The sequence below is a fragment of the Rosa chinensis genome, chromosome 7, assembly GCF_002994745.2.
Source record: "Rosa chinensis cultivar Old Blush chromosome 7, RchiOBHm-V2, whole genome shotgun sequence".
Taxonomy (NCBI): domain Eukaryota; kingdom Viridiplantae; phylum Streptophyta; class Magnoliopsida; order Rosales; family Rosaceae; genus Rosa; species Rosa chinensis.
Window position 1 is genome coordinate 26,698,639 of NC_037094.1, and position 12,837 is coordinate 26,711,475.

Genomic DNA, 12,837 nt, shown 5'->3' on the forward strand with positions numbered 1-12,837 from the left:
TAATGCCTCTATACAAAAGGCTCGTATGCAACATCTTTCGTGCAACTTTCTTGACAAATTTGAAGAACAGGAGATGCTGGAATCTCACGCATCAAAAGTTATGCATCGAGGCCTCCACATTTAACATTTCCCAGCTTGGTGTTAAAGAGATAAGCACCGAAACTATAGAAGCTCCTTGTGTGTGAGCCAAGTGCAAGGTTGAATATGGGTTAATTAACTTCTGTTAAATTATTTTACTAGTTAACCAAAGTGGAACTTCGAAGGTGAGAGGACGTGAGACTGTAAAAAAAAAAGAGAATAAACATTAACAAAAGATTGATAACTCAAATTTTAGCTGAATGTGACCGGTATAGGTAGTTAGGCAACAAATGAGTCTTTTATAGAAGGCAATGAAATGAATACTTCCTAATAATACCAACCTATCTTTGCTAAAATAAAATAATAATAATACCAACCTTCAAAGAAAAGCACATAAAATGCACCCTAAACGAACGTACTGTTTTGACAAGTAGTCAAGTAGAGTCTACAATTTAGTGATAACCCCAAAATTATTATTACCTGAAACCAAAAAAGGCCAGGGCACATTGCAATATTAATGTAGCCTGTTTTAGTTCCTATTTTCTTTCTTGATTTTTGCTTTTATAGAAAAATAGAAAATATAATAGAAATACAATTGTAACTATTCATTGCGTATAAGCTAGTTAATATTTCCTCATTCATTTGGATGCATCAGAATCAGTCCTCGTTATTCCTCTTTTTCCAGCCCTATTCTTGAATTTTGTTTGTGTCTAATACGTGGAGATAAAACCTGGTATAATTGCTTCAAAGCGAAGATAGTATAGCGCGCATGTGAGACGGTGGCGGTTCCACCGCCTCGATATAAAGGGCCGATTCGATCTCCACCGTTTGACAGATCATGTTTGATTAATACAGGGCGGCGCCGCTTGTAATTACCAAAAGAAAAAAACCGGAAACAGAATAGAACTTTGTGGATTCAATTGAACCGGATAAGAGAAACATTGTGGCAGCTTATCATTCTCGACGCCATGCATGCTCACCACGTACCTGTTCACGTGTCTGTTTCATTGTTTACCTTCATGAATATCTGTCTCTCTCCGTTTGGTATTTAAGATCAATATTTTAGTTCAAACTGAACCTGGATATACGTAGGCATAATTGGAGGGCATAGAGTTTGGAATTCATATAGCAAGTACCAAATCCTAGTCTTGTAGCGCGTGTTTGACCAGTATCTGATTGATATGCAGTCTGCAAAGGAGAAGATCAGTAACTTGGCCAGTGCTGCCAAGGAGAAAGTAGAGACTCACAAAGCCAAAACGGAAGAGAAGGTTGCTGTTTTAATTTATTCAATTACATATCCAATAAGAGAAGAAGAATTCAGTACATTAATAGTTGTTTATATTGATTGTAGGTTGAGAAGATGACTGCGAGGACAGAGGAAGAGAAGAGAATAGCGGAGGAGAAGAGAAGAGCTAAAGAGGCAGAAGCGAAGATGAAGCTGCATGAGTCCAAAGCCAAGCATGAAGCCGATAAACTGACTACTGGTGCTCCTGCAACTGATGGCGGTGCTCCGATGGGCAGGACCGCAGTTCCATCGTATCCCCCGGGAGGTTACAGCACCCGAAAACTGCCCTAGTTATATAGCTAGTATTAGTTGGTAGTCTAGAATGAGCTAGCTATAGCTTCTCATGCCGTCATGCTCTCGTATTAAATGTATCTTTAGCTTAGGCCTTATGGTTTCATCTTGCAAGTTAGGCTTAGGGCTGCTGTTCAGTTTGCTGTTTTTCCTGGAGTACCACAAATTAGCTGGACGTTATTAGGGTTCATCCTTGCAAGTTAGTAAGGTAGTGTCAACTCAATTTTAAGTAATGTCTGTTCATATTTTTGTTGTTGAAATGATAATATGGTGGCGAGTCAAGCTATAAGAGGTGAACACTTTTCACATATGTTCCATCTCGCGTAATATTTTTCACTTTAGAGCGAGCGTCACAACTAAAACAGTGATCGAGACACCGGTTAATTAGTGTGAATGACGTATTTGAGCAATATCAGCAGTTCACGTAGGGTGATTGCAGTGGTATCTTTATCTAGAATTACTGTTTCGTCAAGCTGATGAAAGTTAGATTGCAGTGGTATCTTTATCTAGAATTACTTTTTTTGTCAAGATGATGAAAGTTTATTATCATAAGTTATCATTAGTAATATCCAGGGAAGAATGTTGAAAGTTTATTAGCATAAGTTATCGTTAGTAATATCAAAGGGAAGAATGCAAATATATTGACGGATGGTTACATCAAATAAATTTTTTGGTTATTAAAAAAAAAGGTAATTATAAAGAAAAGTTAATTATAAATATTAACGTTTGAAATTATCTTTTTGGTTATTAAAAAAAATTGATTATAAAGAAAAGTTAATTATAAATATCAAGGTTTGAAATTATTTTATATGCACTTATAGGATTATCTTGTATCACTTTTACGTAATGTCTGTTTATATCTACATTGTTGAAATGACAACATGGTGGGGAGTCAAGCTATAGGAGGTGAACATTTTTCATATATCGTGTAATATTTTTCACTTCGGAGCGGGCGTCACAACAAAAACAGTGATTAAGAAATAGTTTCGTTTGTTAGTGTAAATGACGTATTTGAGCAATATCAGCTTCACGTTGCAGTGTATCTTTATCTGGAATTACTTTTTCTGTCAAGCTAATGAAAGTCAATTAGCACAAGTTATCATTACTTCAGAGAGGAAAGTAATATCATGGGAGAAAATTTAAAGCACCCACGGTGCAAGACGGTCAGTAACATCAGATTAATTAAGTAACCGTATGTGCATAGAAGAATTTTCAGATGCAATTAGTAGATTATCAATCATGCATGCTAAGTTGCTAACCAGTGAACGCCCACTCCTCTCCCATCAAGTGATCCAGCTGATCTAGTGTAGTGGTGATATAAATGGATAGTTCTTTGTTTTACTCCAAAAAAAAAACAGAAAAAACGTTGAATGAATCGCAGAGATTCCTAGCTAATGCATAAGACTTTTATCAGAATTTGGTGTTAGGCCAAAGTAATTGAGGATGGCACGGAAGGAAGGTTTAGCTGGTAGTGAGCGCTATTAAACTGAGATTTCTAGCAACTGAAAAAGTTTATAAAGTCCCGCTCAGAAATCTGGTTAATTAGAGAAGTTTCTTCTTTTATAAGATATGGATCGACGTCGTCACTGCAGTAAGCGCCAGAAACATACATAAGATTTTGAAGAAAGAGAAAGCCAGAAGGATTATCTCACAACGTGGAAGAATCACAGAGGAAGGGCACGCATGCTCGCCATGTATTGCTAACGTGGCGTATCAACAGTTGTAAAAATGATAATTGGTATATTGATGATGATTACAATTCAGAATATTACAAGATATATAAGAAAACAATCTACCTTCTATGGTATGGAATAATCTAGATCATAAGTATTATCACAAAAATAAACTACAACGATTGACAAAAAGTGAAGGGAAACAATTAGCATTTACACCTAAATCTTTCCATATCATGAGAGATTCTCAACACTCCCCTCAAGTTGGAGAGTGAATGTCATGAAGTCCCAACTTGGAAACTAAAGATTCAAAACTATCTCTTCCCAATGCCTTTGTGAAAATGTCTGCGATTTGTAGAGAAGAAGGAACATATCTAGTAGAAATCAATCCAGCTTGTAGCTTCTCTCGAACCACATGACAATCAATCTCTATATGTTTTGTTCTTTCATGAAAAACCGGGTTGGCGGCAATATGTAATGCAGCTTGGTTGTCACAATACAAAGAAGCAGGTTTATCTTGAATAATCTCAAAATCTTGTAAAATGTACCTCAACCAAGTTAATTCTCGACAAGTCATTGCCATAGCACGGTACTCGGCTTCTGCTGATGAACACGCCACATTACTTTGCTTCTTAGATTTCCATGAAATCAATGAATTACCAAGGAAAACAGAATATCCAGTTGTTGACTTTCTTGTTGTTGGACAACTTGCCCAATCTGAGTCACAATAAGCTTTTAAAGCCAAATCATTTTCTGATGGAAAGAAAATGCCTCTACCCGGATTTCCCTTAATAAAATGCAATACTCTCATGGCAGCTTCCATATGAGGCTTCCTTGGCTGATTCATGAATTGGCTAAGAATCCGAACAGAATACACAATATCTGGTCTTGTCACAGTGAGATAAATGAGTTTCCCAATCAATCTCCGATAACGTGTGGGATCTTTAAGAATTTCCCCATTTGTAGGTGTAAGCTTTAAATTTTGTTCCATAGGAAAATGACATGGACGTGCTCCTGTAAGACCTGCATCAAGTAGAATATCTAATGCATATTTTCGTTGAGAAATGAAAATTCCTTTCTTGGACCGTGAGACTTCAATGCCCAAGAAATATTTAAGATTGCCAAGATCCTTTATGCGAAATTCCTTATGAAGAAATGCCTTTAATAATTCAATGGCTTTGGGATCATTTCCAGTGATCACAATATCGTCAACATAAATGAGCACAGCAGTGAAAGAATTACCAACCACACGTGTAAATAATGAATAATCAGCCTTGGATTGCCTGTAACCAGCCTTTTGAATAGCATTGGAAAATTTGGAGAACCAATTTCGGGAAGCTTGTTTGAGACCATACAATGACTTATTTAGTCGACATACCAGATTCTCCCCCTGTCGACTGAATCCAGGTGGAGGAAGCATATAAACCTCTTCATGAAGGTCACCATGAAGGAACGCATTTTGTACATCCATTTGATGAAGACTCCAATTTCGGGAGGCAGCAATAGCGAGGAGACACCTAAATGTGGTGAGCTTGGCAGTGGGTGAGAAAGTCTCACAATAATCCACTCCTTCAACTTGGGTGTAACCCTTGGCAACGAGGCGGGCCTTGTAACGTTCAATTGTGCCATCTGAATTATACTTGATCTTGTACACCCATTTGCAGCCAATGGGTTCCTTGCCGGGAGGAAGAGGAGTAAGGCTCCAGGTGTTGTTAGCCTCCAAAGCTTGAATTTCAGATGTCATTGCTTCTTGCCATTGAGGATTTTTTATGGCCTCTGCAAAACTATTAGGTTCCACACTTCGAGTAATATTGGCAATAAAAGAACGGTGAGATGAAGAAAAACGGTGATAGGAAATGTAATTAGAAAGTGGATAACGCGTACCTTTATTAGGAAATGGCCACAAAGACGATGAATCCTCCTGGGTAGGCAGCACAACATGAGAACAAACATAATCTTTTAGTTTGACATTTGGTTTTCTAACGCGTTCTGAGCGGCGAAGTGCAGGTACAGTATCCTCATTAGGTACTGGAGGTGAAGATGGTGATGAAGGTGAAGAGTTGTCAAGTGGAGGGGATGAATGATGTGAAGATGGTGATGGAGGTGTCTGATCATTGGGATGGGTCTCATGGTCAGACAAGACATTTGGAGATAAAGAATTGTCAACTTGAGGAAGGGTGTGTTCAATGGGAGAGACCCTAGATGCAGACAAGGGTTCTTGAGGAATATCATTTTCAGGAATCACATTAGGAAGCACTGCATCATGAGGCTGCAGAGAAAGATTAGGAGAATCTTGCTTATAAGGAAATATATCCTCATGAAAAACAACATCCCTACTAGTGAAAAACTTTTTGGTAGTTAGATCATAAAGTTTATATGCCTTTTGACCAAAAGGATATCCAACAAATATGCATTTATGAGCACGAGGATCAAATTTTTGTTTGGGGTGAACATTAGTGGCATATGCAAGACAACCAAAAACACGAATATGAGAATATTGGGGAACACATTGAAATATTTTTTCAAATGGAGATTTACCAGACAAAAGTGGTGCAGGCAGACGGTTGATAAGATAAACTGCTGTGAGAACACATTCCGCCCAAAACTCTAATGGAAGATTAGCTTGAAAAAGTAAAGCACGGGCAATCGTGATTATATGGCGATGTTTTCGTTCCACAACTCCATTTTGTTGGGGTGTGTAAACGCAAGAGTGCTGATGAATGATGCCATTAGCTTGAAAAAATGAACGCATGGATAAAAATTCACTTCCATTATCAGAACGAATGTGTTGTACCTTTTGATTGAATTGTGTCTCAGTAAAGGCAAAAAAAGATTTCAGAAGATTTTGAGTTTCAGATTTAGCATGCATAAGATACAACCAGGTACATCTGCTAAAGTCATCCACAATTGTCAAGAAATACCTTGCACCGGAATGAGATGCAATTTTGTGAGGACCCCAAATATCACAATGAATGAGAGCAAATGGTTTTGTTGTGGAAATAGTACTCAAATTGAATGAGAGACGTGTTTGCTTGGCTAATGGACAGACATCACATACTTTATCTGCACTACAAGAAACACCTGGAATTGTTTTGGCTAGCAATTGCAAGCGATTTGGAGAAGGATGACCAAGACGTCGATGCCACAAGGTGGTAGACATGACTGCATGATTGGCAGAAGAAATATGTGAAGGTTTAGTGGCTAAATTTGGAGTGAGGTAATAGAGACCGTTATGCTCCCTACCCAAGCCGATTATCTTCTTCGTAACCAAGTCCTGCAAAAGACACATGTCAGGAAAAAAAGTGATGAAACATTTAAGAGATTTTGTAAGCTTGCTTACTGAGATAAGATTAACCTTAAAACTTGGAGCACAAAGCACGTCATTTAGACGAAGATTAGAATGAAAAGAAAATCCCCAATTGAATGAATGGGAGCATGTTCACCGTTAGGTAATTTCACAGGAGGAAACGAAGGTGTAGGAACAAGATTTGATAAAGAATTAGGAATGGATGTAATATGGTCTGTTGCCCCGCTATCTATAATCCAATGATTAAGAAAAGAAGAGGAATGTGGTAAACCTGTACCATTTGCTTGAGATGAAAAAACACCCTTACTCTTTACCAATGCCATAATTTGTAGGCATTGTTCAATGGTAAGATTGGGAGCAATTGCTTGAAGTTTATGGATGGTAGAATGAGCGGCAGCCATGATAAACAAAAGGAGAAGTTAAAAGCTTCTCAAAGAAATTCCAACACTGGTTGAAAATATTTTGAAATTTAGGTCCAAGAGCGTTTTGCTTTGATACCATGTAAAAATGATAATTGGTATATTGATGATGATTACAATTCAGAATATTACAAGATATATAAGAAAACAATCTACCTTCTATGGTATGGAATAATCTAGATCCTAAGTATTATCACAAAAATAAACTACAACGATTGACAAAAAGTGAAGGGAAACAATTAGCATTTACACCTAAATCTTTCCATATCATGAGAGATTCTCAACAACAGTCCTAAACTGAGAAGCCCAGATTGTTGGAGCTAAAGTATTGCATAGTTAAGCTTCTTATCCTTTGAGTTCTTAAATCCTTCTCATCCTTCTCCCTACATATACACATCTACTAGAGTATTAGGCATCTTGGGTTCGTTTGGGAATAAGACCAAATCAATGTCCTGGAAACAAAGTCTTAGGAGTGCTCAACCCTTGGTGAAACAAAGTTACAAGCTTCATAGCAAAGTGCGAAAATTCTTCTGGAGATTTCTGGTGTGTAAGAGTGCAACAAGATATGCAGGCCGCAAAGGAAAAGCTTAGCAATCTGGCCAGCTCGGCCAAGGAGCACGTCAATATCTACAAAGCCAAAGTAGAAGAAAAGGTAGTCTATCATCATCTTCCATCTATCACTAGGTCACTGCCTATATGATTGTGGTTTACCTTATCACTTGTATTGTATGTGTTTCTTGAAGTTAATGAATAGTTGCTGTATTACAGTTGGAGAGAGCAAAAGCTAGGAATAAGAGAAGAAGATGGCGAGAGAGCGTCGGAAAGTGAAGGAGGCCAGTGCAAAGATGGAGCTGCATAAAGCTAAAGCCAGGCATGCAGAGAAGAAATTAGGTGCCAAACCATCTCATGGGCATGGGATATTCAACTATCACCACCCACCACCAGCACCACTTCATAATCATCAACATCAACATGGGCACCAGCATCTGGGAACAACTAATATGATCCCAGCTTCAAATCCGCATGTGTAGCTAGAGTTCTGGTTCTTCAATATTAATAATGTCTAGCTGCAGCTTGTGATATGCAGATATGCATTTGCCATATGTTATAACAAAGAAGTGGAATTTGAGGTGTACATTATGTATTCTGACACATTCTGCTGAATAAATCACGGATACATTAGCAAGTGGAATAATTTCTATTTATCGATTCTGAAGTTGCTCATTGGCCGGGTGCTTTCGATTTGCGAGGCGGATTCGGATAAGCCGATGTATATGTATGATTTCAACAGGTCGAGTTCAACCAATGTCGGAACTAGTACTTATTATCAGTTATCTGAAAGTGAAACCATATGAATGTATGATATTTACTCTGCCTGGTGATTTTGGGCACCATGTCAAATGTTGAAAATGTTCCCCAATCGTCGAAGCTACACTAATCCTGCATAATGCTATTATGTTTAACCTAATAATAGTCGAGAACATAGATATTAGACACTACAGTGGAGTTGAAAAATGAAAAAGAGGCCATGAGTACTAATCCCTTGGAAGGAGATCTTCCACAAACTCATGTTCCTAGTTTGTTAGCATCAGAAAAGCAGGCAACACTTAACAGATCATGTAACACACTGGAGAAGTGAAAAATAAAGTTTAGGCTTTTCGTAAGGATTGCCACATTCTCGTTTCTCCATGACTCTTATGGTCTGAATCTCTCCATGATCCTCGGTCTTAAATCATCTCCAGAAATGAGTTCAAACAATCTCACAACATATACAAGCTTATCATAGAAAGCGCAGGAACACATAGAAAACCAGTTGAAGCCATCAATCAAACAACTACCGGTGTATATTAATGACTATATCAAATGTTTACATTCAACTCCTACAGGCAAGTTACATCCAACTCCTACATGCAAGCGCATGACCACAGTTAGTTCCAGGCTTCCAGCAATACAACCCAGACCCTTGAAGCAAACAATTTTCAGAAAACCCACGCCTGTTATGTATTTAATATAATGGGCTCCTGTGTTCCACACTTCTTATCAGCACTAGCGAACCAGGATGACAAATCCACTCCAAAAAAACAATAGACCACAAAAGGAAAGAGACCTGATAAGCTTCTCCAAGGAATCATCATATCCACAGAGATCTACCTCGGTATTCCACACACTGTTGGATTCTTCCATCCTGTGATAAGGCCTGACTCTTCACTTTAGCTGGCCTCGTACTGGATTTCACTTCAAACCTTCTGTTTTCCCTGCTGGCAGACATATCTGGGAAGACCTCATCCAGGAACTGATCTGCTACATCTCCATCTTCATCCATCCTTTGTCGCCTTGCATGCCATCTTAGACCCTAGATGGAGAAAAAATAAGAGATCAAAAACTTTACCTAATTCGCTTTAGCTGTGAGCAGAATATAATCCAAGAAATACAATTAGCAGGACAAAGAGTTCACAAGTTGGCATCTGGACTATTACCTATCCACTGGTTGTGTATTACATTTTCTTATCTCAACTCTCATCCTTAGACTCTCAGATAATATAACACAAGAGAAATAGCAAGGCATCCTAATCATTACATTTAAATAACCACTCTCCGGTCAACCCCAACTACAGAATATGAAAGGGTCAACCAACCGACATAAAAGATTAACTCATTCAAGTCCCATATGAGAATACTCTTTTTCAAGTAAGTGGGGTACGTAAATCTACCACTATCAAATTGCCATTGTTTCAGGTCCTTATGTGATCAAACTTATATGGATTAACGAATAAAACAAACACCATAAATCCTCAGCGTGAATAAGGACAAAATATGATATCCTACCCTGCTTGCCAAAGGCACTAACTCCTACAAAGTAAATTCTCCCCAAGGTCTTCAGTACTTTTAAGGTTGAAAGGCAATTATAAGCTGAACACCATTTAAAACCCCATGTGTGAATGAGGCAATTATAAGACAATAACATTCAACTACCCTCTCAGACGAAGCACAGAAAATAGCATCCTACCCTTCTTACCAGAAGGAAGTACCTCCTACGAAGTGCATTCCCTGGACTTTAATCATATAAGACCAAAAGATGTAAAACATACACCACTGGAAACCCTGCGTGAATGAGGATTATAAAACAAAGATAATTTAAAAAAATGTATGAATGAGACCAGAATACAACATCCTGCCAATTCTTCCTAAAGTCACTAACTCTTGAAAAGGAAATCGCTCAAAGAAAAGAGAAATGTCTTCCTCAAACTTTAACATGTAAGAAAAGGCAATGACAACATAGAGCAAACATCATTTTAAACTTGGTGAATGTGGAAAGTAAGGCGGACCATATAAAGCTCCTTGTGTGAATATAGAAGGCTCTAATCCTACAGATTTCATTCCCCAAAAGGAGAGATACACTTCTTGAGCTTTTTTTACTTAAAGTGCAAAACACTATAAGCATCTATGTCACAATGGTTGATAACTTAATAACAATTAAATTCTGATCAATAAATCAATAGAAGAATTAATATGTAAAGCCATTCCAGTACCGTAAGGCTCAAAAGAACCATGGTCATAAGAAAAACAATGACAAAGGGAGAGGCAAGACATTTGCCTCTGTATATTTCGTAAGAAATTACGATTGTTGATTCATGAAACTAAACACAAAACCAGTACAGACAAGGAAAAGATGCAATCTACATTATCACGGACATAGTGACACACTGACGCGATGTAACTCGACAAGAAAAATTTCTAAAAAGTTGGACTGGACGGCAATTAAGATAACAATAAAACACAAAAATAGAGCAAAAGTTCATGTTAAACGTTCATCTTCTGATTCTATCATATTCATACCACACTAAACAAAACACAGACAATCATATCAATTCTTCATAGGAAACAAAACAATCAGACATGAAACAAAACACAGAAGATTTGAACACCGAAATACAAAACCTATATCTCAACCCAGTCTGCTCCAGGAAAATATGCTTCTTAAAAAAAATTAAAAATAAAATAAAATTCAAAAATATCCGAGAACATGTCAAAGGTGTGTTGCATCCGTGTCCAAAGTGCCCCAAACACCTGTCGGATAGTGTCAGACAGTGCCGGTGCTACAGAGGATACAAGATTCCAGGTTTTCCATCCTAATCCTTCAGAGACAAACAATCTTATTTCTTCAAAACTGAAAAGTAGCTTTCTTTTAACTGTCCTCGTGCTTTCTTCATTTCATGTCAGCGGGAGAACGGTGAGGCAATCAGTAATACTAACTTCTTATTCAAGGGACACATATCCTCTAATGCAAGTTATAGACAGAAAGAGTTGTTCAAGTACACCCAATCAAATGGGATACGGGCATTGCTATATGTGGGACTTAAAACAGGAAAAGAAAGATGAGTCCGACAATCAATGAACGAAGACAAAAGGTCCACTATGCTCTCAACCCTTGTTGACAATATTTGATTGAAGCCAATACCTACCCACTACACTCTACTCCTTCAGGTGCTATCCAACAACTGATTTGCTCTCTACTCAGCTAAGCATGCCATTTGCTCACAGCTGATTCCCACATTTTACTTGACCAAATAGGCAGGAAACAGCTTGCATCAAGTTGATGCCAACTAACACTACAGAGATCAATACAACGCAGCGAACTTTGCGTAATTTCCCCAAACAAAATCATGCATTCTTCAGTTTCCAATTGCTAGTCAAGGCTACAGGTAAAACACCTTTACTCTACAAAAGCCTACATTCTTCACTTTTCACTTTTCAGATTATAAGTTAAATTCGCCGATTCATAGACTTTTTAGTTCTAAAATTGATCCAATTATGGAAATGAAGGTAAAAGAGAGAGAGAGATGATGGACCTGAACACCGCCGTCGCCGGAGCGACAAGGAATGAGAATTGGGCCGGGGGGAGGACGGTCAACGGCGACTTGAACAGGGACGCTGAAGCCTCTACGGGGAAGGCCGGTGCCTTGGAAATGGGCCTGATTACGGGGCTGACTATCGTCCTCGTCCTCCTCTTTGTCTTTGACTTCGTGGTCATCGTCTTTGGAAAACCCTAGAAACAGCGATAGCTTCTTAAACAGCCCCATCTACTCCCGACGACGTCGTAGCGGGGACGGCGACGGCGAAGACGACGACGACGACGGATTAGGGTTAGATGGTGCTGAATTGTATGATGGGTTGTGATGGAGATTTGGGTTTGAGTTGAGGAGGAAGAGGAGAAAAGATTAGGACTTGGTTGGGCGACTGAGACTCAAATAAAACTCCCCTAAAGTTCGTAATAGTGCAACTCTCATCATATCCTTTTTCTATAATGGATCCAGAGTGCTTTGTGTATTTTTATTCCTTTTTTTCATATTGCATAAAAAGAAATCTGTGATAAAATGAGATAATTTCCTTGCTAGAAAGTAAAGTATATGAAGAGAGTGGGGGAAAGTGGTGTGTGTATTCCATTCTTCACTAGCCCCTTTATATAGGGCTTTATATAGGGTTGAATGACTTGATAACCACTCATGTTGTAACTTAGTGACCACTCTCAAGTTACTTGGTGATCACTCTCAAGCTTTCTTGATATTACATCATGAAAGTACTAGCTAGTAAATATTACAAAGTGACCCCAAAATAATTATGTGGATAGCCAGACAATAATAATATTTATAACACTCCCCCTTGGATGTCTACTAATTAATTTTGGTGTTGGACGCGCTTATTGTTGCCTCGTTAAAACCTTGTCAAGTAACAAAAACTAATGGGAAAAATAACCCTGGTCGAAGGAAAAAGAGTACAACGCGC

At 38.2% G+C, this 12,837-nt stretch overlaps 2 protein-coding genes across 2 annotated transcripts; one reads left to right on the forward strand and one right to left on the reverse strand.

Annotated features, from left to right (window-relative positions):
* Positions 1-1,259: 1,259 nt before the first annotated feature.
* LOC112179192 (late embryogenesis abundant protein 18) lies at positions 1,260-1,706 on the forward strand. The gene is made up of 2 exons (XM_024317534.2): positions 1,260-1,346; positions 1,430-1,706. The coding sequence occupies exons 1-2, from the start codon at positions 1,260-1,262 to the stop codon at positions 1,652-1,654; spliced, it is 312 nt and encodes a 103-aa protein (XP_024173302.1). The 3' UTR covers positions 1,655-1,706.
* A 7,147-nt stretch (positions 1,707-8,853) lies between these two features.
* LOC112179191 lies at positions 8,854-12,450 on the reverse strand. Its single transcript, XM_024317533.2, has 2 exons — positions 11,904-12,450; positions 8,854-9,406 (listed from the first exon to the last, which is right to left on the reverse strand). The coding sequence occupies exons 1-2, from the start codon at positions 12,132-12,134 to the stop codon at positions 9,185-9,187; spliced, it is 453 nt and encodes a 150-aa protein (XP_024173301.1). The 5' UTR covers positions 12,135-12,450; the 3' UTR covers positions 8,854-9,184.
* Positions 12,451-12,837: the final 387 nt, after the last annotated feature.

Coding starts and splice junctions, on each gene's coding strand:
- LOC112179192 (XM_024317534.2), top strand. CDS start 1,260: ATGCAGTCTGCAAAGGAGAAGATCAGTAACTTGGCCAGTGCTGCCAAG. Junction 1,347..1,429: donor AAGCCAAAACGGAAGAGAAG/GTTGCTGTTTTA, acceptor TATTGATTGTAG/GTTGAGAAGATGACTGCGAG.
- LOC112179191 (XM_024317533.2), bottom strand. CDS start 12,134: ATGGGGCTGTTTAAGAAGCTATCGCTGTTTCTAGGGTTTTCCAAAGAC. Junction 9,407..11,903: donor CCGGCGACGGCGGTGTTCAG/GTCCATCATCTC, acceptor TTCTCCATCTAG/GGTCTAAGATGGCATGCAAG.